The sequence below is a fragment of the Lagopus leucura genome, unplaced genomic scaffold (assembly GCF_019238085.1).
Source record: "Lagopus leucura isolate 7727_CA_CO unplaced genomic scaffold, USGS_WTPT01 Super-Scaffold_100021, whole genome shotgun sequence".
Taxonomy (NCBI): Eukaryota; Metazoa; Chordata; class Aves; order Galliformes; family Phasianidae; genus Lagopus; species Lagopus leucura.
The window spans coordinates 10,981,254-11,007,119 of NW_024962274.1; the positions used below are offsets into that span (position 1 = coordinate 10,981,254).

Consider the following 25,866-nt stretch of genomic DNA (forward strand, 5'->3'; position numbering starts at 1 on the left):
CGCACCCGAGCTCGAGAAGACAGCCAATCGCCGCGCGGGCCGGCGGCGAGACGCGCTGCCATTGGGCGAGCGGGGCGCCGGCGGCGGTGGCAGCGGGTTGGGTTGCGCCGGGGCGTATGTCTCGGCGGGGCTGGCGGCGGGTTCAGCCCTCGGCGGGGCCGCCGCCATGGACGCAGGTGGGTGTAGAGCCGCCGCTCCTTCCCGTGCCTCGGCACGGCCCGCGGCGGTCCGGCGGTCGCGCCTCCCGCGGGAGGAGGGCCGAGCGCTGCGGGAGGAAGGCCTCGCCCTGCGGGGGCCTCGGCTCTGCCAGCTGCGGCCTTGAGAGCGGCGTTTGTCGGAGCACGAAGGGCCGCCCGGCCCCGCTCGGCTGAGGTTCGGGCTTTTGTCAGTGCGGAGCGAGCGGAACCCCAGCGCCTCCGTGTCTGCATTCGGCTGCCGCTGGTCGGGGCCGGGACAGCGCAGGGCTGCGGGGATGGGGAGGGGTCTGCGGGCTGCCAGGGGCTCTGAGGGCCGTGGTTTGTTCGGCCCGGAGCGTGGGAGCAGAGCGGAGCCCTCGTGGCGGCTGCAGCTCCTCACCGGGAGCGGATGGGCAGCGCCGAGCTGTGCGCTGAGGGAACGGCGTGGAGCTGCGTTGGGGAGGGGCGGCTGGGGGCAGGGAGAGGTTGTGCAGCACGGGGCGGTGGGCACGGCACAGCTCCAGCGGGCACGGCCCTGGTGCCAGAGCTCAGGGAGTGCTGGGACACCGCTGTGAGACATCGGGTTTGGGTGGTGCTGCGTGGGGCCACGGGTTGGCCTCAGTCATCCTTGTGGGTTCAGTTTGGGATGTTCTGTCATAACTTGGTCTTACCTTTGCCCGCTTCTCCTGTCTGGCCCTCATCTCTTCCCATCGTACCAGCAGAGCTGCTCATGATGGAGCTCTTGCTTTCCCACAGGAAAACAAGCTGGCACTCGGATTGCAGCAGGTTTCCCGCTAGCCATGCCCAGCACCAGCCTGCCCTTGCCCTGTGCAGAGATAAGCAGTGCTCTGTGATAACAGCGTCTCCTATGCCTCCTACCTGCTGGGCAGGCATCTGCGTGGGGCTGCGCTCCCGGGGGCCACGCTGCTCACAGCATTTGTCCACGGCCTCGATGCTGAGCTCCAGTGGGGCTGATAGAGTCCCTGCTTTGTGCCAGCATGTCCTTGTGTGCTGTCACATCAACGTCTCACACCTGGGAACTGTGCGTGTTCTGACAAGTGAAACAACACAAGCAGAGCCAGCGGGCGTATTTGTTTGCCCTTTATGTAAGCACAGCAAGGCTTATCAAGGGAAGAAAAAAACGTGCTGTGATAGCAGGGCTTCCCTCTGCTGCATCTCCTCCTCTGCAGGGCTTGTCTCGGGCTGTGAAGTATGGAGCACTGGAGCCCTGTGGCCCAGTGACAGGCTGGCAGGCTTCGAACTGCTCAGCCTCACCATGCCTTAACTCCTTGTTTTTGCTCAAATAATTGGGATTTGTCTTGTCTGAGAGCGCTTAGGGAAAAGGAGGGACTTAAATCTCTCTTCTGCAAAGGCCAGAAGTAAACGTTCAGGCTGTTCTTCAGCCATCTGCTTTCCAAGCATTTTTCAGCTTTGAACTTCTCTAGTACAGTAGATTTACCTTCTTGACCCTCAGAAACGTCCTGCATCTGGCAGCAGCTTTCATCCTCTCCACTCTGATTCCCTTTTGATGTACTTTTGTTAGCCTTGAGGGGTGACCATCTGTTTCATTCCCAATACTTTTGCTGGTGTTCACTGGGGCTGCAGGACTTGGGGAAAGCACCCCTGAGCTGTTGCTGCCCGAGGAGCATTTGTTCCTGTGCTGGGGAGAGGAGCCCTGCCAAAGATGGGGATGCTCTAGAAAGAATTTGGAGAGTGACATATTGTAAAGCCTGGTTTTCCTTCATCTGGCATCCCAGATCTTTATTTCCACATTTTTTATGTAAAGAGGAAGGAAGAAAAAAAAAAAAGAGTTGACAGAGCTTTCAAGCTGTGCATGCAAACTACGGTTGAGATGATTTGTGCTGGAGCAAAGATCAGCCCTTTTGCTGTGTAAAGCATAAGGAAATTCTCTTGAGTCATCGATGTTTAGACTCCTTTGTTTCATGAAGTTGACAGAAAAGCAGTTCTTGTTTTGCTAAAGTAGTGAAAGTTTGGCACGTGGAAGGCTTTGCCTTCTCCATCAGGGCTTTGGGATGCTCCAGCAAATCCCACGCAAGGTGTGCCTGTGGGGCAGAGGTCCAACCACTGCTGCATCGCTCTAAGTGTGTCCGACACTCCTGGAAGGAGAAGCTGCCTTTCTGACGGCGTGCTCTGCGTGCCTCAGACTTTCACCCCTTTAACTTCAAATCCAGTGTATGCTGGTGGAAGCTGAGCGGTTGTTCAGATGTGTGTGTATGTGCATCTCCTGCAGAGGCTGCTGCTCTGCCGTCCTGGATGCGCAGAGGTCAGCCTTGAAAACAGATCGAGGGCTCCTTGAAGGTGAAGTTTTGGATCACTGCCTGAGAAAAATTGCTGATCTCACCTGACTTCTGCAGCTGTGAGAAGAGCATCTTCAAAGAGGATTTCTGCTTGGTGAACTCCTGGTGATATTTATGGACGGGCCCTTTGCTTCTAACCACGCAGGTCCCTGTGCTCTTACCTGAATTACTTTGGGCCTGCCTGCTGAAATCTGGAGCTCCTCTGAGCAACAGCACGATGGATGTCATTCTGGAAAAGCACCAAAGGTTGTGAAGGTGGATATTTGTGAGGGGAGCATGCAGACACTGCCTTCAGTCTGCTGGGGGTTTGTTGTTCTGTTCAAACGTTCTTAACCTGAACTAGGAGCATTAATTTGACTTATTCTTTTTTCCCTGTGATGGTGAGATTTTAGCCCCTGCACTTAACCTGTCAGATGATGGAGAGTGTTTTCTTTAATTAAAAAGGCAAAACTCCGTATGCGCTAAAGCCTGCCTGTGTAGTTTAGGTGTGCAGCTGGACCTGCCAGACTTGTGCACAGAGCCCCTGAGATAAGGCATTCAGCTGTAGGGCTGCAAGTGTGGGACCTGTCTTTTGCACAAGTCTCCCAAGTGTTTGGTGTTGTAGTACTTGCAGTTTGCATGCCCTGCACGTGAGCTGACCCAGCAGGCAGCCTGGAAGCCGCTTGGGCAATTGCTGGTCCCTTCCTGTGTAGTAATGTCACATCTGTAAGAGGAATTTGTGAAATTCAAAGGAGCAAACAGAAAGCGATGCACACTTGAAAGCGTTTGCAGAAGTTGTAGTTGAGTGGAAGGATGTCAGCACTGAGCAAGAAGAGAGCAGAACAAGTCAAGCTATTACGGTAGGCACAGCATGTGGACTGTTGGAGATTTGTCAAGTTTGGCTACTACACATAAAACCATTCTTAATTTCCCCTGACAACATTTAGCAGTGAAAAAGATTGTGTTACTTTGCTCCCACTTTTCTGTGTGAACAGAATTGCTTGGATTGCTTCATGCCTGGGCTAGGGCCAGAGCATAGTTCAGAATTTGGTTTAGGAGCCCACTCTGCGTTTGTGTTTCCAGGGCTGCTGCTTACATGGGAGCTGGTCTGAGTGGTGATGTCCTGCTGTTGCTTATGGGTTCCTTCTAGCACAGGAACTGGCTTCCAGTTGAGAGAGCCCAGAGGCAGAAGGCCGATGAGGTACTTGCAGGAGCCAGAATGTCTTGCACAGCTTGTTTTCATGGGTGTAGCATCTTAATCCAGGGTGCCTGGAAAGAGGAGGGGCAGAGCCTTTCTGGAGCTCTCATTTATGAAATGCAAATCAGCCAGGTCATCATTTACTGGAGCTCCAGATGGTGATTTTGGAAAGCCAAGTGAGGAGCAGCTGGGAGAGAGAGACTCATCTTCTGTGCACACCTGTTTGTGAGCGTGGTGGCATCTGGTCCGATGGCAGGTGAACTTGTGGGCAGCAGTGAGGTGTGCAGCATGGCTGGTGGCTTTTGCAGGAGGTGGGAATGAGTGGAACTTGTGGTCGTGTAGTCTGTCTCCCTGTTTTAACCCCAGGCCAAATGGCCACAGATTTTAGTGGGTTTGGTATTAGAACTATTTGCTTTAACAGTTGCAGAACTGCTAACATAGCTTTGTTTTAAATTTAACTTGCAGCTTGTTGTAGAATTGAAATTGGGTACAATTCTTAACCTTCAAGTGATTTAAAGTCAGCCTCCTCCACCCCCTGAGGTTCACTTCCAAGATTTCCCAAATACAGACCTAGTGGAGCACAGCACATCCAGCTCATCTTCCCCCCCCCGTCCTTTTGTACAAGGCTTAAGCTGCCCTGATCCAAGGGCATCAAGCAGCAGCCTGTGCTGTGTGCATTCTGCAGAGTGCAGCGATCAATGCTGAGCAGTGGTGTAAGAAGAGATGGATATTTGGGTGCTGATTGTGAAGGGAGCAAGAATAAAGCAGACACAAGGTGTGTCTGTCTCGTGGAAGTTCAAACCTCTGCACTTATTTGCATTCCTCGCTTTTAGCATGACCTCCTTGAGCTGCAGACTGCTTTGGACAGGCCATGGCTTGTGCTTCAGCTCGTGGCCTCTGAGGATGGACTGACTTGAGGAGCGAGGTTTGGTTTCCAGCTTAATGCAGTCTGCATTTCTCATATTTCACCACCAAAAGCTGTGTTCTCAGGAAGAAGCATCTCAGTTGCTCTGCTCCCTTGAAAAGAGGACCGCAGTGCTGTAGCTGATGACTGCTAGTGTTTGCACAGTGATAGCTGTGCTGAGAAGCACTGCAGTTGCTGGCTGAAGTCCTTGACGTTTTCTTGACCCACTCAGTTTTTACTGGGCCAAACGTGGAGCTGATCTAACCTGGAAGCTCCTCTGTTTCCTTGCTTGTGGAGCAGCAGGCAAGAGCTGTGGGTGCATGGGTTCCCTGTTCCTTACAGTTTGTGACTGCAGTGGGAGCCAAACTGTTTCTTACTGGTTGCTCTGAGGGTGAGTTATGGTGTCACAGCACCAGTTCTGCAGTACTGTTTTGGTTTGATTTTTGAACAGCAAGGAAAAAACAATGAATGATACTTACGTTTCTTTCTTTCTATTCCAGCTACTCTTACCTATGACACTCTCAGGTTTGAATATGAAGACTTCCCTGAGACCAAAGAGCCTGTTTGGATCCTAGGCAGGAAATACAGTGTTTTTACAGGTATTTTGCATGCACGATGCTATGACACTGCAGAGGATTCTGTTAGTGTTACATGGTTTATGTGCAGCTAGGTGACTGCAGACCTTGCAAGCACAGAGCAGAGCCTATATGCTGTCAAAGCATGCAGATGATAACTTCTATGCTTCCTTCTGTCTGGCCATCTCTGTAGACTCCAGAATATCTCTGCACAGAAAGTTACCATTTAGTAGTTACTGGCAAATGGATAGCTCAGGGGAAAGGCAAGAAAAATTGTTTACTGCTTCACAGTTTACCTGTGACCATGGTGTTTGTGATTGGTTGTAGCTTTTTTTTAAGGGAAAGAGTTTCTTTTGCCTTGTGGCACTTTTGCATTCTCCATGCAGATTTTGTCTGTCTGGGCCAGCAGGCTGTGTGCAGAGCAGGACACTGTTAAGGAGAAGGATGGGTGGGAGATGGGTTTAGGAGTGCTTGGTGCCATCTTTGTGCATGCCTTTCTCTCTTAAAACTTTCAGAGAAAGAAGAGATCCTGTTGGATGTGACCTCTCGGCTGTGGTTCACCTACAGAAAGAACTTCCCTGCCATTGGTAAGTCTGAATGCATCCTGGAAGTGATGTTGGCTCACTCCTAATAAAGTCCAACCCAGTGGGAAATTTTCAGTGGCTTCATTTGGGTTAGAGAACAATCTCCAATTGGAACTGAATGTGGATTAGGCTATCGAAGTGTGGGACATGCAGGTGATCGCTGATTTTGAAATATTAAGCCAAGTTTTGCTTCACTTTCACAGAAAGGATAAGGAGAAAATAGTTCTCTGACTCCTGACTGTTTTGAATGTCTGTCTATAAGCTCTCCTGTTGTAAATGCCACCCTTGAATCAGAGAGCAGTGGGTTGACTTCTTCAAGGCAGAAGGGCTGTTTGTTTTTCAGTACGTTGAATGAGGTCAGCTATTTCCTTAGTGTGCAGGTTCCTAAAAGTCCTTAGATGTCAGTTGCACCAGGCAGCTGTTTGCTCTGTAAAACTGTTTCACAATTCAGAAAATACTCTTGGGTGATAAAGGATAAGGCATGAGTGGCATTAAAAACAAAAGTGGATTCAAAAGATGAGCCAATAACGTGAATACGTTTGTGGCTTTTGACAGTGCAGAGGAAAAATCACCAGATTCCAATTTCTAAAGTAGTCACCTGTTCTTCCAGTGCAGAGCAGTGATAACTTTTAGAAAGTAATTTAGGACTTGTGGAGGAATCTTGTGCTGATATCAATTTCATAGGAAAACTTCCTGAATTAACCACGTTAGTTATCAGAGCAATTTTTGGTGATTCGTGCTGATTGGATCCTACAGAAGTCTAAAGAAAAATATTATTTAATGATGGCTTGGGCTGAAGGTTAAAGGTTAAGGTTAAAAGCTGGAGATACAGTACAGAAATTCCTGCTTTCATGCATCTTTTCTAGAATATGTGAGGGTTTGGGTTGGTTGTTTTGTAGAGCTTGAAGGGAATGTAACACACAGGACGTTTAGTAACTTAAGGAGTGTCTCACAGTGAACTTGAGGGCAGACTTCTTAAGATATTATGTGTATCTTTCTTTCAAAAATAGAAAGCAGCAGCAATACAGACCAACTACTTTTACCAGCCGTGCTAAGGTGCAGCTGACTTGGTGCCTGTGAGTCAGCTCACTAGCTGTGGCCACACTGAACATTTCAGCTCTGAAGCCTGAACAACAGCCAGACCTTCACTGAAGAAACAGCAGTTTGCTTTGGAATTCTGTGTGTTACAAGTCTTTGTTCTCAGGTTTTCCAGTGAGAGTTAACATCCAGCTCATTCTCCAGTGTTATGGAGGACATTTGTTGCTCTTGCTGCTGCTGGAAGATTTTTTCACTTTTTTTAATCTAACCCTATGTGCACGGTGGACTCTCATCCAGTCATCATCTGCTTGTGATGTGGGAATTCCTTATGACTGATTAGTCTTGCATAATGAGCTCCCTTCTTAAAATGAGCATTCCAACAAGTGGTCTGTCACAAGCACCTCTGTTTCGGAATGTCTCTGAATTAGGTTGAGAATCTGCAAGTAGACTCAAAGGCTGCTATGCTCATGAGAAATTCAGCTGTCTTTCAAGCTGAGTTGCTTGAATTTCCTTTGAAGTTGTTTTTTTTTTTTCCCCATCATTTAATGTTAAAGATTTGTTTGTAAGGGATGCTATTAGGCTAGTTGCTGGTAACAGTGTTTTGATTTCTCAGCTTTGGCTTTGTGAGCTAGCATAGCCTTTATTCCTTGCCCGATTTCTTGGATAATTCTGCTACCCATGCAGGCTCACAGCGCTTTCCTTTTTTCTGCCTTGGCCGTGTTGTTCCATTCCTTACATACTTGCTTTGTGTCCTTGTTTCCAGGAGGAACTGGTCCCACATCTGATACAGGCTGGGGCTGCATGCTGCGCTGTGGCCAGATGATCTTTGCTCAGGCCTTGGTCTGCAGGCATTTGGGAAGAGGTAAACCAGAGAACTGACTTCCATGGCCGTGTGCTCACACCAGTGCAGTGCTTCTAAGGGTAGCAGCTGGGAATTGCTGAGGGCTCGGTAGCTTTTCCCTGAGTTTTCTCAAGTTCAGGGCTGATGTGTGAAAACTTTACTGGAAACTTTCCAGTAGGTTTCTTCCTGCAGCTGTCTGCAGCTCTACATAGTTGAATGTGCTTGTTCAAGCTGTAAGAAAAGGAGAGTCCTGTAACATGCTAGCTAAATCCACTGACACCAAACAAGTGCTAAGCTTTTCTTGAAGGGCTTTTTTACATACTTGAAGTTTAAAAAGTCCTACCAAAAGAACATACTTACTTGTAAGTAGCTTGGTTTTAACTTGTCAGGAAGTCCTCTCTTTGTGCCTAGTCTCTTCTGCCTGGAAACTTCTGCTCTTGCACTTGAACCATACTTGGTCTGTATTGGATTTCTTTTGTGGTTGTTGATTACAAACATAATTTCCCAGAAATTCAAAAGTAATGAGGTCTCCTGGTTTTCTTCAGAATGCCTGTCTATGGGAAATTAACATCTTATTTTTCATTTGTGGGGTAGAGGTAGAATTTGTTTTCTGATTCTTTTTCTGTGTGTGATATTCTTTTATCTCAGCTGTGAAAAAGTTTTTTTTTGTTTCTTTTTTTTTTCCTATTGAAATTCATGGTTTGATGTTGGGAATGCTTCAGATGCTTGGTAGTAACAGTGACCTGAAAATCTGGTCAGTGGTTGGTGCAAAGGGAAGAGAGATGGTAGCTTGCTAATAAAGATCACATTCTGTTTCACGTACCCCCTTTGTTTGTTTTAGACTGGAGGTGGATAAAAGGCAAGAGGCAGACAGATAATTACTTCAGTGTTCTTAATGCCTTCATAGACAAAAAGGACAGCTACTACTCCATTCACCAGATAGGTAAGGATGCTGGGTGCTGAGAAATGTGGGGGAATATCTGAGTTTCCTGTGAGCAAAGACCATTTTGTGTTCATTTCTGTAGCTTAGCTGAAAAACCAAGCGGGTTATTTTCTGACACAGTGCCTATTTTCTGATCTAATCTGAAACTACCATTCTTTATTATGAGGGATTTTCCTTCTTGGCTTCATTCAGACCTTCAAGTTTGTGTAATGCTTTAGGTTATATTCAGCATCAGTTTCTGTATCCTATTTAGCCAAGGTGAGAGAAAAGCATGTGGCTGCTGTTCTCACCCAGACCTTGTAATGTGGGAAGACTGCTGGATGAAGGCATTTTCAGAAGTAGCAGTTAAGCTAAGGAAGGAACTCGCTTCAATATAAATTTCCCTGGCAAAAGAAAAAGAAAGCCTGCTTTAATATTTTCTGTGAAGTGTTAAGATACCTATAGCTTCATCTACAGTGAATAAAACGTCAGGTAACGGGTGTTATTCATAATCACACACTAAGAATGGTTTTTCTCCTGAGGTAACACTGCCATTTGGACTTCTGTGTTCCCTCTCTGGGAAGAGATTTGCTTTACAATCTTTGAGGATATACTTGTCTCTTCCATCAACAGCACAGTAACCCATGAGAGGTTAGGTTCTGTTGACTCCAGAGTGTTTCCAAGTGAGATCTCTTCTCCATTAGGTAAAAATCCTGGCTAGGAAGGAGCACAATGTAGGTGAAATTCTTTGCTAAATTATTTTTTCTTGTCATGCAGCCCAGATGGGAGTTGGAGAGGGGAAATCCATCGGTCAGTGGTATGGACCAAACACAGTTGCACAAGTGCTTAAGTAAGTGCTGAATTTTTCCTTTATTTCTTTCAAACAAACCAGTGGGTTTGTATTACCCCCTCCTTCACAGGTCTCTGCCCACTGGATGAAGTGCAACTGTGTATGTCTTAATGCTGTTAGCAGGCAGTTACTTGACCTTATTGACTTGATCGGTGTGAACTTGAAAGGAGCCCTTCTTTTATTCAGAAGGTAGCAGGATGTGACAGAAAACTGATTTCAAATTGAGGAAGCCCCCCTGGCAATCCCTTTCCTTTCCACAGCACTCACTTGTAGAACAGAGTAGTGCAGTGCTCTTTGCAGCAGACCAGAAGCAGCTGTCAGAGTAGATGATCATTGCTGTTGTTTGGATCTCTGCTGACATCCTGATTGTCATTGTTGTCAAAAGGCTGCCAATGAGCCACTGAGTCACAACTGCATAGAAGAGGAAAGTTTAAGTATTTGCTGCCTGGGTTCCATAGTGACAACAGAGGATCAGGACTGTTTATTTGAGACATCCAGCGTGTTCAGAACATTCTAAACATCCTCCTGTCACCATCCTTTCCTCAATTCCTCGACTAGGTTTGTCAGGAGCTCCATGAATAGGTAATCACATATGCCCATTTAGCCCAACATGTCTGTAGGTGATGGGGAGATACCTTAGGAGACACTAGTAATTTTTTTTTAAATGAATTTTTAGTTATTTATTTTTTTCTTATGCTATATTTTTTTCCTTATGCTAAATTATGCTAATGGGACTTGAGTTAGAGATTGTATCTTGTATTTGAAATCCGTTTATTCTTCTTTTTCCTATAGAAAGCTTGCCACTTTTGATACATGGAGTTCACTGGCAGTACATATAGCCATGGATAACACTGTTGTGATGGAAGAGATCAGTAAGTACTATGTGTGGGTAGAACATAATGTATCCTGCAACAGCAAGAAGCCAGAAAACAACTGGAAAGCATGTGGTCATACAACACTAGAAGCATGCAGTAAATATTCCGTTTTAAAGCTGTGGCTAAGTGTGCTACACCTGGATGAGACTTGCTTTTCCAGGGCAAGGAAGCTCCTTGTTTCGCTTTTGCTTTGTCTGATAAACCTCAGACTTGGCATTATGGCCTGTGGATCTGGAAAGAAGGAACTGCTGACTTTCAGGCAATAGGTGGGAGCTGCTTGGAAGGTAGTGACAAACTGTTTGTGGCCACCAGTAGGACGTGGCACATGGCTGCTTCCTTACCCATATAGTGGGGTAGGAATGTCTCTGCTACTAAGCAGAATAAGAAAATGAGAACAAACAGGAAAAATGAAAAATGGGGAATGAAGGGACATCTCTGGAGACATCTTTTGAAGATGTCCTTTTAAAGGAGTGCTCGCTCGTTTCTTTTTCCTTTGTTTGTTTGTTTGTTGCATTCTGACAACTGGGTGCCTGTGGAGGCTGAGCAGCTGTGCAGTGTGTTCATCCCTAGCGTGCTTGCTCAGGCTGCAGTGCCCCAGTAACAGCAGTGAGTGATGGAATGGCTGTTTGCTGCAGTCCTTTGTTGTCCTGGCTGCACAAGCCTTCCCCTGTTGTTGGTTTAGGCTCGAGAGGCGATGTGCTTACACAGCAAAAAACCATTCCATGTTTTCTGCTGGAATAGTATTCTGAAACAGCACACAGAACAATCCAGAGAATGCTTGAGCTGGTGCCGTTACTTGTGAGATTGTGGCAGCTGTCAGATAGATTGACTTTGGCTGCTGTGGAGCCAAAATCAATTAACAGACAAGGACTCGTCCCTACAGTGCAGAACAGCAAAGTGTCTTAGCAGGTAGTTCGACTGAGAAGTGCTGTCTAACCTTAAGTATAAGCAGTCCTAGATATGTGCTGATGTTCTTGGGCTGAACAAAGGTCAGCATAAAGACAGGAGCTGGATTTATCTTTCGCCTTTAGCCTGAAAATATTCCCTCTAGAACTGAGGTGTGCTGGATGCATGGCTTGGGTATGTTGCAGCTCATTTCTGTGTGGCTTGTGTTAAGCACTGACACCACTTCAAGTACCGTGTCCAATAGAGCCTGTGATGTGTAGGGTGGTGTTTGTTTTCCTCAGCTGAATCGTGATGTGCCTCCTGTTCTGGAGCTGGAAGTCTCTGTATGAGTGGGTCTGACATTATGTATCTGTAGGTGCCTGTTTTCTATCTTGTGCCCCAAGCATCTGTCAATAGTGAAATGTTCAAAAGTTACTGCTGGTTCATACATCTGTTAAATTCAGTCACTGATACTGCTCAGCCTGAGGTGAGTAGGAAATAACCTTTCTCTGCAGCAGTGAAAACAGCCACGAGAGCCTTCTCAGTCTGTCTGTTGTTTTGGGAACGTGCTCATAGGCTGCATACAGACACATCTTCCCTTAGAAAGGGACAATATAGGGAGCAATTGCAAACTTCAGTGCAGCTTCTCTCTCTCACTGAGGCTTTAGCTCAGAATCCTCCTTATTGTGACCTTGGAGGTAACATTCTCCTTGTTCAGCTGCATTTGAAGCCTGTAGCAGTGAGCAAGCATCCTGTTGTAATTGTTGTGATGAAGGTGCTTGTTTACATCGTGTCCTACCTGCCAGATTCTCCTGGTATTCAGGTTAGACCAAGAATAAATTAAATGAGCCTCTGGCATTTTGTCTAATTGCCTTGAATTAATGATTGAAATGCTGTGAGTTTTTCTGGTTTTGTTTCATTTCTTTACATGCATGCACTCACCCAGCAAGTAATGAAATTAGCTTGTGAGACAAGTAGGCCTGGGGATGGTCCTGTATCAGAATCTGCATAATCTGGTTACATTCCAGGCTGCCTGTCTCTTCACCAAGCCTTTAGAGTGAGGATGCACAGTGTTTGTCATGGGCATGCCCTGGGGATTTGCACCACTCCACATCTTACAGGCAAAGCTCATGCTAAAATTGCAGATTTTACTGATCACTCATTTGGGGTCTCTCATCTAACTCCTGAATGATCCCTGCAGAATGTGTAAAAGTTTTAGTGAAGCTTAGGAAAATTACAATTACTCAAAGCAGATACCATGTTTATATCCTGTTGCAGTGCTCGTTACAGGTGATTTCCTTATTAAGCCATGATATTTTCCTCATTCAGTTCAACTGGCCTAAATGGCCTCAGTACTTCCCTAGAATTAAACACATGGGTTGTTTTGTTTCCCACCCACCCTGTCTAGATGCACTCTGAATTCCGGATTTATGCCTTATGTCCCAAGCAAGTCGTCCACCTGTGTTGACACAGGTTGTTGCTCAGTGTTCATCTGCAGGGAGAACTTGCATTTTAATGGCCCAGCAGATGGTGGCTGGGAGTACAGCACGCTTTGGCACAATCCTGATGTAAGAGATGAAATGCTGAGCTTGTCCAGAAGCCCTGCAAGGGGCGCAGCACGGGATCACAGTGGTGGACCTCGTTAACTTTTTGTTTTTAAGTGCTGTAGGCTTTTGGAAAATAGCAGTTGTTGATCAGAGCTAGAACAGGATTATGAGAGGTTTAGAAACTGAGGTTTTTCTGATGTTTTCTGCTCATGTTCCCTTTTCGTAGGGCGGTTGTGCCAGTCCAACTTCTCCTGTGCTGGAGCTGCAGCATGCCCTGCTGTAGAGGCAGACGTGCTCTATAATGGGTACCCAGAGGAAGCAGGGGTTAGAGATAAGCTCTCACTGTGGAAACCATTGGTGCTGCTGATACCTCTCCGCCTTGGGCTCACAGAGATCAATGAAGCCTATATTGAAACACTAAAGGTAGGGGATCTGAAGCTGACTGTTGATATTCTGATGCTTAAAGACCCTGCTGTGAATTAAGTTGCTTCTGGAAGAAAAACATATTTAGAGACGACCATTTTCAGAGGTCAGGACATGGATTCTATGGGTTTTTGTCAGGAAAGTGTTGCGTTTATTGTTTCAGGAGCTTTTTTTTCAATATTCATTTCATAACTTAATCTTAGTCCCTGTTGGTGTGATGGTACCCCACTGCTGAAGAGCTTGTTCAGCACAGCTGTCCTGCGCCTCAGTAAGCATGGTGTTGCAGACTCTCCCTGTGGCTCTGAGCTGGAGCTTGTGCTGCAGGCTGAGGGTAGAAGCAGGCTGGTGGTTGCCCTGTGCAAGGGGAAGTTGCAGACCTTATGGTGTGCAGAGTACACGTGTGAGAGAGGATGCACATTAACTTGCTGTGCTAAAGGTGGCAATGGCTGAGCTGTACAGGTAAGAGAGCTCTGCGTGCAGAGTGGGCTGCTTTCCCATCACGCAGTAGGCAGTTCTTGGATACTGCAACTGGATAAGGAACATGGACTGTTTCCTGAGTGATGGCTCCCTCCTGAAAGCCCTGTTGCAATATGACAATTTCAAGGATCTTGTCACTGAATGGAGGCATAGCTGGAACTTGCCCAGAGGGAGTTATAGAGTAGTGCTGCCATTTTCCTTTGGTCCACCTGTGTGTTGCTATCAGCAGTTAAAGGTGTTTTTGAGTTGCTGTTGTGCTCCTTCAAGGCCTTGTTGCAGCCTTTGTGATGGAGCTTTTCTCCAGAAATGACTGTTTCTGCTGTTACAACTGCTGGTTTTTTCAGTGTCCCGGTCTTTTTTTTTTTCCCTGCTATGTTTTCAGATGTTTGCCCTTGTTTCCACTTGCTGTCTCACTGTCTGTCAGCTGTGTGTTTTCTGTATTGCTTTTCCAGCACTGCTTCATGATGCCCCAGTCCCTCGGAGTGATCGGAGGCAAACCAAACAGTGCTCACTACTTCATTGGTTATGTAGGTGAGTGCCCAGAGTACTGCAAAGACTTTCCAAGCATCTCCCCACAGCTAAAAAAATGTTTGTGGAGCAGTAGAGCTCTCCTGCTTGGCCTGTAGCGTGTGCTACAGGTTTCATTTTTTCCTGCTGGAAATGTGGAAGGCTGCTGCAAGCTGAAACCCTGCGAGAAATCTGAGTGATGTACCTTTGAACAGGGGCAACAGTACAGGCTGCACACTTCTAATGCCAGATCCTGTCTGTAATGATGTGCGCACAGGCTCTAGCTAGGTTCAGAGCTGACCTCCCTCCAGGGATTTGACTGTGTATTTACCTGCCTTTCAGTTCTTCCCTTTCTGAAACCCTACAAATCATTGTCCTCTCTTCCTTCCCTCTGATATTGAGACCTAAAACTGTGCTTTGGATTTCCAAAGCTCTCTTGAGCTTACATAGGACCCTGGAAGGCATGAACAGAGCCTGCAGTGCCCACATAGTGCATGTGCCTTGAACACAGATGGAGTGGGTGCCATGGTTCTGCTCATGCTGGCTCTTTGTATGGATGAGAAGTATTGCAGGAGTGGCCAAAAGCAAAATGCCCTGAGTAAATGATAGGTTCCTCCTTGGGATTTCAGGAGCTGGCTCAATTATTGCTCTTCCCCCTTCTTTTTTATCTCACTATTTGCTTCTCAGAAAAGCAACTTCTGGCTTGGTTCTTCCTGTTGATGTCTCGTTGCCTGTCTGTCCAGGTGAGGAGCTCATTTACCTGGATCCCCACACCACACAGCCTGCAGTGGAGCCCAGTGACAGTGGCTGTCTCCCCGATGAAAGCTTCCACTGCCAGCACCCTCCCTGCAGAATGAGCATCGCTGAGCTCGACCCCTCCATTGCAGTGGTGCGTTCCTGCTGCTTGTTTTCTGCCCAGCTCACAAATAGCAGGTCCTTGTTTGACAGGGACCTGGCTGAGGTGATAGGTTGGATGGTCTCCAGGCAGGCTGTGCTCTGGGCAAGCGTGTTTCAATTGCAGTAATGTTGTTTAAAGAAGCTTCTCCTTGAGGTAGGAGCTTGGTAGAGAGATCCTGCTTGTGGAGTGATTAAATGCTTTCTCTAGTGGGGCATTCTCTTTCCCTAGAGTCTAGTTTAGCTTTGATTCCTGTCTTCTAAGGGGCAGACCTGAATCCACTTCTGATCACACAGATCATACTTCTGATACAGTGTGATTTGTATTCTGTTGAACCTGAGATGACTGCCCTTGGTTTCCACATGGGTTGTTTCTGTCATTTTCCTTGTGCAGCGGAGCAGATCATTGCATTGATCAGCACTTGAACGCTCTGACTCCGATAAGCCTGTGGGGAGCACTCAGTTTAACAGGGCACTGTAAGCCACATCTCAAAGCAGGGCAGTTAGTTGTTGTAACTGCTCACAGTCCTGGTCATTCTGTAAAGATAATTTCTTTTTACAGGGCTTCTTCTGCCACACAGAGGAGGACTTTAATGATTGGTGCCACCAAATCAAAAAGGTTTGTGTTTCTATCGCTGGGAAAGGAATACAGGGTGTTATTGGTTCCAAAGTGTTGCACAGAGAGCTTGTTCTCTGCAGCATGATCCCATTCTAAAGCATATGCAAATAGTTGAAGACACCAAAAGGATTCTAGCTCTAAAATTCTGCAGCTGATACGAGTGAAAATATTTGAGAAATCATTTTTTCAGCTGCAAGGAAGTTCCAGCAGATCAGTATCCCTCTCCTAACAAACCAGAGTGCAGTGAGTGCGGTGTTGCAGGTTCTCATGGCTCTGTTCTTTTCCCACAGCTGTCCCTGGTAAGAGGAGCTCTGCCCATGTTTGAACTGGTTGAACGCCAGCCATCACATTTCTCCAACCCTGACATTCTGAATCTCACACCAGGTGAGGCTGTGCAGGGAGGAAGAGCCAAGAGGAGTTTGGTTGTCTAGAAGTTGTATGGAATTGCACAGTGACTTTTGCTGTGTTCCCATTTGCCCTCACAGTTCCAAAGTCTGGAGCTTTTTGGTCAGTTTAATTCTTTGGTTTTCAACCAGTGGTTCAGATTCCCATGGTATCTCAGCGATTTTTAGGAGTCTGAATGATGACTGGATTAAAAAAAGCTCAGGCTACTCTAACAGTATGAATTTATGATTTCTAAAGAGATGCTTAAAGAAATTGGAAAGGTCCACTGAAAAGGCTGAAAACTGAGCTTCTGGGTATTAAAAATTGACAAAGATGAGGCTGGTCACATATACCTCCAAGTGCAGGGGATTCTTTCCCTGTGCATTTGCTTAGTCCTGGTGATGCAAATAGCAACAAGTGTTAGGCAGTTTTGGCTGTCAGGCTCTGCTTATCATGTTAATAATGCAAGTGAACACTGCCAATGGCTCTGCATTTGCTGCAAATTGTGCCAAGAGGAGTGAGTTATTTGTGGCAGGCTCACCCTGTCACCAGGCATTGGACTGCATCCAGTCACCTGCATCCTGCATTCATTGCTTCCTTGCTGTCTCTTAGCACGAACTTGCAGTCTTTCTTAGCTCACTGTCCTGTTCTGTAGGTTTGCTTGTATTGTCTGTTGATCCTTGCCTATATCAAAATGTCCCTAATTACTACCTTCTTTACTCATGAAAGTGTTTTCCTAATGAGCTGCTTGTCCTTCTCTTCCCCAAGCTTTTAGAGCCTCTCCTGTTTGTTTTGACCATACTTTTCCTTACTGTCAGCCCTCACTAGAAGGATAAATGATGCGCTCATGGACATCCAGTCCTTTGTCCTCATTTTCTCCAGTCAGTTGTGTTCTCTCTTCAGTTCCTTAAGCATAGAGGGCTGCTCCCTGAGAAGTGCCTGAGGAAGTTATGCTGCAGCACCCACAGTTTGCATGAGGAACACTGATGCTATCTGATCCACTGCTGTGGAATTAAAGCACGTCACAGAATATGCAGAGGGTCTGCAGCCTCATGTCCATGCACTTGTCCTTGTTCTCAGCAATCAGTCATGGTAGTTTAGTTTCTGCTGACTGTTCTGCCAAGTTTAGTGTGTACTTTCTTAAAGCCTGAGTTCATGTAGATTTCTCCTTCACTTCCCCAGCTTGCACACACCTTCTCACTTGAATTTCCCCTATGGTAAAGCTGATTTTCCTGTACATATGTGCTTCCTCTACACCACAGAGTTGAAAGGATGGATGGAAGAGAGCAAGCAGAAGTACACTACCCTTTCTTCCAAAACATTCTGCATTAATCACTTCAGTGTGAGTGCAGGCTGTGCACTGTGCAGTGCTACTGGACAGGAAGGCTGTACAAAACAGTCACAACACAGAACTGCACTGTACCGTGGTGGTGTCAGGATTTGTGAAACCTGGTGCACCTTCTGCCATGTAATTCTCTCAAGTGCATTTTCCATGCCCCTATACCTCTTCAGAGCCTTCACTCACATGTCATAAAGCCTCTTAAGCGTGTGGGTCTGTGACTCATATTCAGCAGCTAGTTTCTGTGCTGCTGAGCAGTCACTGCACCCCATGGAGGTAACATTTTCTTCTTCACTTGCAGATTCCTCCGATGCCGACAGATTGGAAAGGTTCTTTGACTCAGAAGATGAAGACTTCGAGATCTTATCCCTTTGAAAACAAATAGGAAACTGACTCTGCAAATTTGTGTTATGTGTGGGGAGAAGTGGGGGGAGGGAAGCTCCTTGGAGAGCCTGGGGCTACCGGTTTTCATAGGTGCTTGCTGCCATCCCTGCCTCTTGTCCATCCTGACATTCTGTGCAGCCTCTGAGTGGAGCGTGCATTGTCTGCGTTGGGATGAAGAACCAAGTGGTGTTGCAGCCTTACTGGCTGGAGTTGGGATTTCTCAGCAGAAAACGCCTGCTGGGAGTGGATGCAGTGGTGCCTAGGAGTTCAAAGCCTATCTGTTACATCAGCAGGTCAGTTGGCCTTCTGGGGAGCCATAGAAATCTTTAGAGCGCTAAATCCTTACACGGGGACTTCCCTCTGAAGCTTAAGTAGAGCCACCCCTCATTTAGTAGGTGACACGTATAGTTATTTCCTTTAGCAGCTTCTCTTCTCAGCAGCCGATTTGGACTGCAGCTCACAATGCAAATAACAGCAGACATGTCCCAGTGAGGCAGCTGTGAAGCACCCAGAGCGCAGGTGGCTCTGTTTCCTACAGTGAAACTCCTGTCCATGCTTTGCAGTGCACAGCGCTTTCTCACAGGTATAGTCGCCCTCTCCTGCTCACATCCTGTCAAAAGGGAGCTGGGGTAACTTATGAATGAGGGCTAATTCAATAAGCAAAAGGCTGTCTGGGGAAGTATGGACCTGTGCTGCTGGAGAGGAACATCACCATCTCAACTAACAGCAGAAGGAAGGGAAGGAGAATAGAAAATGTGTGTGTTCTAGCTGAGTGAGTTGGTAACACGCTGTGCTTCTACTATGGATTTATGTCCATACCAAGTATCTTCAGGAAAGGTGCTTTGAGCAAAGAACTGGAATCCACAGGCCCTGGGGGGAAAAAAAGCCCACTGCAGGGGAGAGGTAAAACAGGACAACTGAGATTTGCCAGCCACGTCCCAGTGTGCAGGCATAGCATCTAGTGAATAATCCTGTTGAAGTGGAGAAAAAAAGTTACACAATTCCTCAAGGAATCCTCTGCTCTGTGGGTTGCTGAGCAGTTCCTCCAGCTATTCCTGTTAGACATTCCCTTTCCAAACCAGAAAAGATGCCTGAAGGTTGAGTAGGCTTCATAGCTGCGTTGCTACCTTTCCATTTGCTCTTCTGCAAGCTCCTCTACCTGCAGAGTTTGCACAGGGCAAGGTGCTGCAGGAGCTAACCCATAGAACCCCATTTCCAGTAGTCGTGCCAAAGAAGTCAGCAAAGACAGAATGTCTTGAGAAGATCCAACATGATGCTAGAAGTTGTAGCTGCTTTAAGATAACAGCTCTGCTGCACAAACAGAAAGGTAAACCATGGAGGAGAACTGAATGCAAGCTGCAACAGAATGTTGCCTAAGTAGTTTCCTTAGTGCATGCTGCAGACTGCAGATCTGTTTACAAGGTTTGTTTTGTACATACAGGATTGGAACCTATCAGTTAATGCTTATGTGCCCAAGGGTGGTGACAGCTGGTTAGAAATTACTCATTTTCCTCCGTGACTGACCTACTGATGCTCTAACTGTCCCTATGCTACCCAAAAGCAGAGGTTTGAACTGGGAACCACAATGCTTCTGTCACTAAATTATTATTTGCTGCTTTCTGCCTGCTTCTCCTCTTCTCTCTTGTAGTTAGGGGAAGAGGCAGCAGAGGAACTGGGGCTGTGCTCCATTCATCTGCTTTCAATTTGTATCTGAATAAACAGATCTAAAATCTTTTGCCTTTCCTAATGTTCTTGTACATTAATCTCAGGTGACGTTGGGTGGTACTGAGTAACCCTGCAGTGCAGGGGGGAGCAGTCTTGAAACAGCAGCACCATGCCCTTGTTATGCTTTTAGGGTGAAAGCTGAATTACGTACAACAGCGTCTTCAATCTTTCTTATCTGCTAGAATAGAGGCTGGCTTTGTGGTACTGCCTTGATGATTGATGTTCCTGTCCCGGAGAGTGAACGTCCACAACATGCCAGCAGAGACAAAGAAACACTGCTGTGGTTCAGTTCTGCTACTCACTTTTAAAGTTGTACGAACACTGGGGGGAAAAATAATAAAACAGTACCAAAAGGCTTCCCTGCTTAGCAGTGCAGCATCTCACTGCTTCTAAAAAGCATAAAGCCTTTCCAAGACAGGACATGCTTTTCTGGTGAGTCTCTGCCACATGTTCATTTGAGGTAAGCAGGAGAAAGAGCCAAGCAGAGATTGAGAAGCTAATATTTCACATTGGTAGATGGAAAATAAAACTTGTTTCCTTTACAATCGTATGCTCGCTGTTTAGCTACTCAGCTGCTAGTTTTCCATAGTGTCTGTTTCTAGGAAGCCTTTCAAACACTGTGCCTGCAGTGGTAAACATTACAAAAAGAGCTCTAAACTCAAGAACCATTTTTTTTTCCCCATTTTGCCATGCAGTAGCAGGAGACAGTAGTTGGAAGCAGCAGCTTGTGCTGCTCCACAGCAGGTCCTTTTTGTTGAAGGCTACTCACTTGGAGTACATTTCTCTCTTGGTTGGTACAAACTGCTGCCAACGTTCAGTTAAGAGATACTACTTATTTTCTATTGCTGAAGATTTGAGGGAATTCTTAACCTAATACAGGATAACTAAGTATCAGAAGCCTGTGTTGTTTCATGAATTGGAGCCTTATTGTAACAGCTCAGATTATTCTGTGAGCATGGCCATAAGGTAACAATTAGAATGGGACTGGAGGGAATTGGGCACACTCAGAACATGCAGCTGATCTGGTTTGGCAGTGTGTGCAGGACTGTGTGAATTGCACTTTAAATTCAGTCTTTATAGAATTCACTGCTGACTCTCTTCTGATCTTGGCCCCAAGAGTAAACTCAACCAGTCTAGAAGAACTTGCGTACCACTCAGCCTTCAAGATGCTCTAAGTTCACGTTTATTTCAGACACTTACCCCTAAAAGCAGCTCAGCCTCTGTATTCCTGTTGTACAGCTTGGAAGCAGACTTGAAAATGAGTTCGTTTGTCCCTTCATTCCAGCATCCTAGCAAACATCTCCCTGGACTGAGGGCCTCGCATATATCCTTCTAGAAGATAAATGATCACATTGGAAAAAGACCCACAACTTAGCTGTGGTACAAAATGTTTAAAAGAGCAGTTTATTGTAAAAACAAGCTGGGTTCAGTACAGGGATGTATTCCACTAAAGAAACAGAACCAGAAACACGGTCATTGCATGGAACTTCAAGTATGGGAAAGCTGTTCCTCACCTGCTGAAGCTGTCTATGTTTGTGGAAACTCAGCTCAGTTGCCACATCTGCACTAAAGGACAGCCTACAACAAAAGAGATCCTACTTGAGGTAGGGAGGAATTGTTTCAAAAGAATTGTTACACGTTCATTTATAAAAAGAAGCTCCTGGGGATTATGCAGAATGGAAGAGGAGCAGAGGATGTTACAAGGACAAGCTTGACCCATACGAATACATCGTGACCTAAGGTGTGGTTACTGGAAGGTGATGTAGGAATCATCCGGCCAAAGAAGGTCCAAGAGGTGAGTCTTCATTAGGACTGAGAATGACCTGCACTGCTCTACTTCCACAGTTCTCCCAAGGGTTTATCCTTAACCTCCTGCATGGTTTTCTCTGCAATGCTCTTGATTTCTCTGTGCAAGTCTTCTATGCTCTTTGAAGCATCCATTGTCTGTTTCCAAGACAAAAAAAAAACAACCAAAAGCATAGAAACATTCCTCAATTTCCAATATGGGAAAAACCCATCTTCCTCTTATTTCTGCTCCCCCCCTTTACTCAAAATTGTTACCATCCAGAAGCACTGACAGGAGCTAATCACCCCTCTTGTGCACTACTTTTGCAGTGGAACTGGAAAGTCTGTTTCACCCAGGAACGTACATTTAACAAGCAGATGTGGAGAAGATGAAGGGAAACAAGACACCACTGCTGCATGTTTTTTGCTGACAGCCTTTGACCTCAAGCCAGGTAAACATTCTTCACCATGTACTGTAGTGCCCCAGAAACTTCAGTGTTTCAGCTTTACAATTACTCACCAGTACCCAAAGTGAAGGAAGGAATTGGTTAAAAGATGAAAGCAGGTGCAGCTTTATCACGACGACCTGTGCAGTGCTGCACCATGCAGCAGGCTGTGAGGCTATGCAATAAATATATTTTGTAATTAAACAGCAGTCTTCTCATTATGGCACAACCAACAGCTCAGCTTTGTGAGCACCCAGCATCAAGCAGATTGCTGATCTCAGTTTATTTTTCTAACTGATAGCACTGAGCTCCATGTCATGTCTTGGACTAAATGGATCTTTGGCAATCTATTATTATTTTGGTATCTATTATTCTATCTGATGCTGAGGGGGAAATAGGCAGGAATGCTAACTGTTAAAGGGCACTGAAATGGGATTTCTGTACTCCTTTCAGGGACCTCTCACCTCTTCCATCTTCTCTTTTGGTATGTATCTATTTAATAGCGCTGCAGTTTGGGGGATTTTAAGCAGACACGTTGCCAACACTTTAAATGAAAACTCCTTTTACATAGTGGATAGGTGAAAAAAAAAGAGAAATAACAGATGACAGGTAATCAGGGAAATACATTCCTCTGCTGGAATCTCTTAAAAATCAGAGCTTGCAGTCTAGACATAAAGTAAGTTCTGTATTGTTTCATATGATTATTCTGACAGGATGCTTATTTTTCTTCTTTTAGTTTTAGTGCTTCGTTATGAGTTTTTCATCAGCCCATTTATCTAGTCATTATGATGTAGGAAAGGCCATTTCCTAACATGACATTTACTGGAATAAAAATACATCTCCTAGTTTGGGAACTGTTCCTTCAGGTTCTGCTACATACAAACTCTCCCATGTTACAGAATCAGGTTTACCTGAAGTGGGCTGTGACAAACCACATTTGCCTTATGCAGTCTGATCATCTGGCAATACATCCAGTTTTGCATACATCTCCAGCCCATGGTGACTAGTGATTTAACCATAATGTGTACTTCTTTATCTCTGAAAGCTACAGCCTACACAGAAAATGCTTCCTATAACTCATGGCTGAATACCAACAGAATGATGGAGATGCTAAGAAGGTTGTCCAGACCAGAAAAGCCTCTGCCGAGGTCACCTGCACTCAGGATCAATAGGGAATGCTTCCTCTTCTGCCTGCTGATTGTGCAGCCCTTTGGAAATAGCTCAAAGGGATGACTAAGGAAAAGTGATGTAGGAGTATGAAACAAGAGATCATGTGTTGTGAGAGACTTCTTGTTTAGCAGGATAGTAAATGTTGGTCAAGACTAGCTATATGAAAAGGAAAGTCAGTAAGGGAGAGAGAAGCTGCAGGAAGGCCCCAAAACCTCCAAGGATTTCACCATCCAGATGCTGCAGGATAGAAAGGAAAGAAACATATGAAGGAGCATGGGTGTGTGTCTCACTATTTTTTACCCCGGTTTGTCAACTTGTCCTTAAGGAGTATGATTTCCAGATAAGTTTTTGTGTGAAACAAAAGAAACTCTTCCCCTGACTCCAGCAGGGCCCATTAAAGTGTCCCAGAGTAGCAGGTGCTCACAGGCCACTGTGCCTTTGGTTCTCCAGCACAACCCCCTGCCCTTTCGCAGGGACAGGAAGCACGGGGATACAATGTGTGCAATCCAGGAGCTCTGGTGAGGCCCTCCTCCCAGCCCCAGTCCATGACAGAACCCTCAGGGTTATTTCCTCACCTTCCAGTTTAATGTCTTCTCATTCATCAAATGATGGAAAGACTGCAGAACTTTTTTTTGGAAGGGGCCATTCTCATAACGTTCTTTTCCAAAGTTCCCTCGTGCTGCTGCTTCCTCTGGGCTCAGCTGAAGAAAGAGAATCACATCTGGCTTTGGGAGGCCAGCATCAGGCTGTTTGCACCACTCCAGGCAGAAGTTCTGTCCCAAACAAAGAAAATCAAGTCTGAAGTGACAAAAAGAAGGAATGAGAACAAGGGAGAGAAGGGCAGCTAGAGTGGGATTGAGGGAGGGACAGTCATAGGGATGCAGCACAGATCGCTGAGCATAGTGCTACGAACTGAAAAGGAGATATTCCAGTTTAATATTTGTGAATTCAACCCTGTAATTTTGGGAATCCAGATTTTTCCAGGCACTGTGTACCTCTCAGCTTCTCACTGAAGCTAAGTAAAGCTAATGATTTTAACACCTCTTCCACAAAGCCCAGCAGGGGGAAATACTGAGTCATATTCTGAGGTCTCCACACAGCTGTTATCGGTCCACAAGAAGGCTGCTCTGGAACATAAATGTCATGCAGTTTTAGTATGGCACAGCCCACAAAGACTCCTTTTAAAATACCTACCCTATGCTTACTCAGCTTGGTCGTATAAGCATGAGTGCATCTGGTGGGTCAAGGGAAAGAATCCTTCTCTTCTGTTCAGCACTACGTCTGGTTTGGGGCTCCCCAGTATGGTACTGGAGTGAGCCTACCACACTGGTGAGCAACCTAACACGTTCCTCTACTTTTTCTAAGGTAGACACAGGCACACAGGCAAACAGGCCACGTCAATACCTAAGTTGAAATCCCTTTCATCCCTCAGTTCCAACCCACTTTTTCCCCACAGGAAAGGCCTAGACCACAGAAACTGAAGTCCAGACCAAGCTTCTACATATCTCCTGTTTCCCCAGATACAGAGAGGGGCAGGGCCTGCTACATTCCCCACTCACCTCCTTCGCACTTGTGAAGGCCACTCCAGAAAAGGCGTATCTGTCAACTACAAGCGTGATCCCTTGATGGAGCTTCTCTTTCATTGATGTTCTGAAAACCAAGAGGGAGAAAAAAATAGTCAATAGAGAGACAAATAAAAAGAGTTTATGTAAAGACAGCTCACAAAGCTGGCACCTGTCTGTTAATGTACTTCATCACAAAGTGTGATCATGAGCAACGTCAGCGTTATCCATGACAACAATCATGGATCAATTACTATTTGTGCTCTGCCTTCTATGGCATAAAGGAAATACCCCTTCAGAACACGCACACTCAGATGCATGTGCAGGATACTGCTCAGAGCAGCTCCACAGCTCACACGCAGGATCACTGATCAGAGCAACAGCCGGGCACAAACAGCTCAGTCTTCCATCCTCCATAAGCGATGCAACAGGCTTGTGATATACTGCTTCTGACAGAGAAAAGCATTCTTATTTACAATGTTTCTTGCTGCAGTTCACTGCACCAAAGGCTGTGCCCCAGGCCCAGTGACGCTGTGATCTGTCCAGTCCCTTTGGGCTGCCATGAAGCAATGGTGCATTGAAAGAAGGTTGGATATTGGGAAAAATTTCATCTCACCAAGAGCAGTGAAGCACTGCACAGCTGCACAGGGAGGTGGGGGAGTCACCATCCCTGGAGGCGTTCAGAGCTGTGGAGATGTGGTGCTAAGGGATGTGGGCACGTGGGTGATGTGGGGTTGGACTTGGAGATCTTAGAGGTCTTTTCCAACCTTAATGATTCTATGATTCAGAATCCAGGCGGTGACATGGAGGCGTGGCAGGGGTGAATGATTAACTCCATTGGCTTCCTTAAGTGGCAGCAGGCAGGGAGCTGCTGGCCGGGACTCAGAAGGAGCACCCCAACAGAGAGGGGGAAGTTCACTTATGGCTGGAAGGGCAATAGGAACGCAGTGTGGCCCCGCAGCCACGCTCCTTCACCAGGCCGCGGCCCGCACAGCCTCTCTCAGGACCGAGGCCCTCGGCTGGGCACCACAGCCCGCCCCGCGGCCCGCAGCCTTGATTTGTGACCGCCTGTGCCTGCTTCCCCAGTCCCTCGTCCCCCTCCCCGCCCTTTACACGTGCTCCCAGCGGTTGGCGGAGAACAGCAGGTGCACGGCGTGGTCCTCCAGCTCCCTCTCTCTCGATAGGTAGGCGCCGATCAGCCGCCCGATCTCCGTCGTCCTCTCTGTAACCAAGCGGGCCAGAGGTCGGCGGCCCGGCCGCGTCTCCCAGCGGAGCCCCCCGCACCCCGAGACCCATACCCGGGAAGCGGAGGAGATCGGCGCGGTGCCCGGCGGCCTGCAGCGCCTGAACCAGCCGCCGGCTCTGCGTGCTCTTCCCGGCGCGGTCCATCCCTTCCAGCACGATTAACGCGCCGCGCCCGCCCGCCATATTGCCCTCCTCCCCTCACCGCTTCCCCTTC

General features: G+C 46.6%; 2 protein-coding genes across 2 annotated transcripts; one reads left to right on the forward strand and one right to left on the reverse strand.

Moving 5' to 3' along the window:
* The first annotated feature begins 93 nt into the window (after positions 1 to 93).
* On the forward strand, positions 94 to 19,454 carry ATG4B (autophagy related 4B cysteine peptidase). The gene is made up of 13 exons (XM_042878195.1): positions 94 to 176; positions 5,076 to 5,174; positions 5,666 to 5,737; positions 7,536 to 7,634; positions 8,455 to 8,556; positions 9,313 to 9,385; positions 10,178 to 10,257; positions 12,919 to 13,115; positions 14,045 to 14,123; positions 14,843 to 14,988; positions 15,556 to 15,612; positions 15,903 to 15,996; positions 17,637 to 19,454. Exons 1-13 carry the CDS (start codon positions 167 to 169, stop codon positions 17,708 to 17,710), a joined length of 1,182 nt encoding a protein of 393 aa, XP_042734129.1. The 5' UTR covers positions 94 to 166; the 3' UTR covers positions 17,711 to 19,454.
* A 1,366-nt stretch (positions 19,455 to 20,820) lies between these two features.
* On the reverse strand, positions 20,821 to 25,850 carry DTYMK (deoxythymidylate kinase). The gene is made up of 5 exons (XM_042878196.1): positions 25,706 to 25,850; positions 25,521 to 25,629; positions 24,405 to 24,495; positions 23,421 to 23,618; positions 20,821 to 21,388 (listed from the first exon to the last, which is right to left on the reverse strand). Exons 1-5 carry the CDS (start codon positions 25,833 to 25,835, stop codon positions 21,278 to 21,280), a joined length of 639 nt encoding a protein of 212 aa, XP_042734130.1. The 5' UTR covers positions 25,836 to 25,850; the 3' UTR covers positions 20,821 to 21,277.
* Positions 25,851 to 25,866: the final 16 nt, after the last annotated feature.

Coding starts and splice junctions, on each gene's coding strand:
- ATG4B (XM_042878195.1), top strand. Junction 8,557..9,312: donor CTACTCCATTCACCAGATAG/GTAAGGATGCTG, acceptor CTTGTCATGCAG/CCCAGATGGGAGTTGGAGAG. Junction 13,116..14,044: donor CCTATATTGAAACACTAAAG/GTAGGGGATCTG, acceptor TTGCTTTTCCAG/CACTGCTTCATGATGCCCCA.
- DTYMK (XM_042878196.1), bottom strand. CDS start 25,835: ATGGCGGGCGGGCGCGGCGCGTTAATCGTGCTGGAAGGGATGGACCGC. Junction 25,630..25,705: donor CGATCTCCTCCGCTTCCCGG/GTATGGGTCTCG, acceptor GCTTGGTTACAG/AGAGGACGACGGAGATCGGG. Junction 23,619..24,404: donor CCTTCACAAGTGCGAAGGAG/GTGAGTGGGGAA, acceptor TGTTTGGGACAG/AACTTCTGCCTGGAGTGGTG.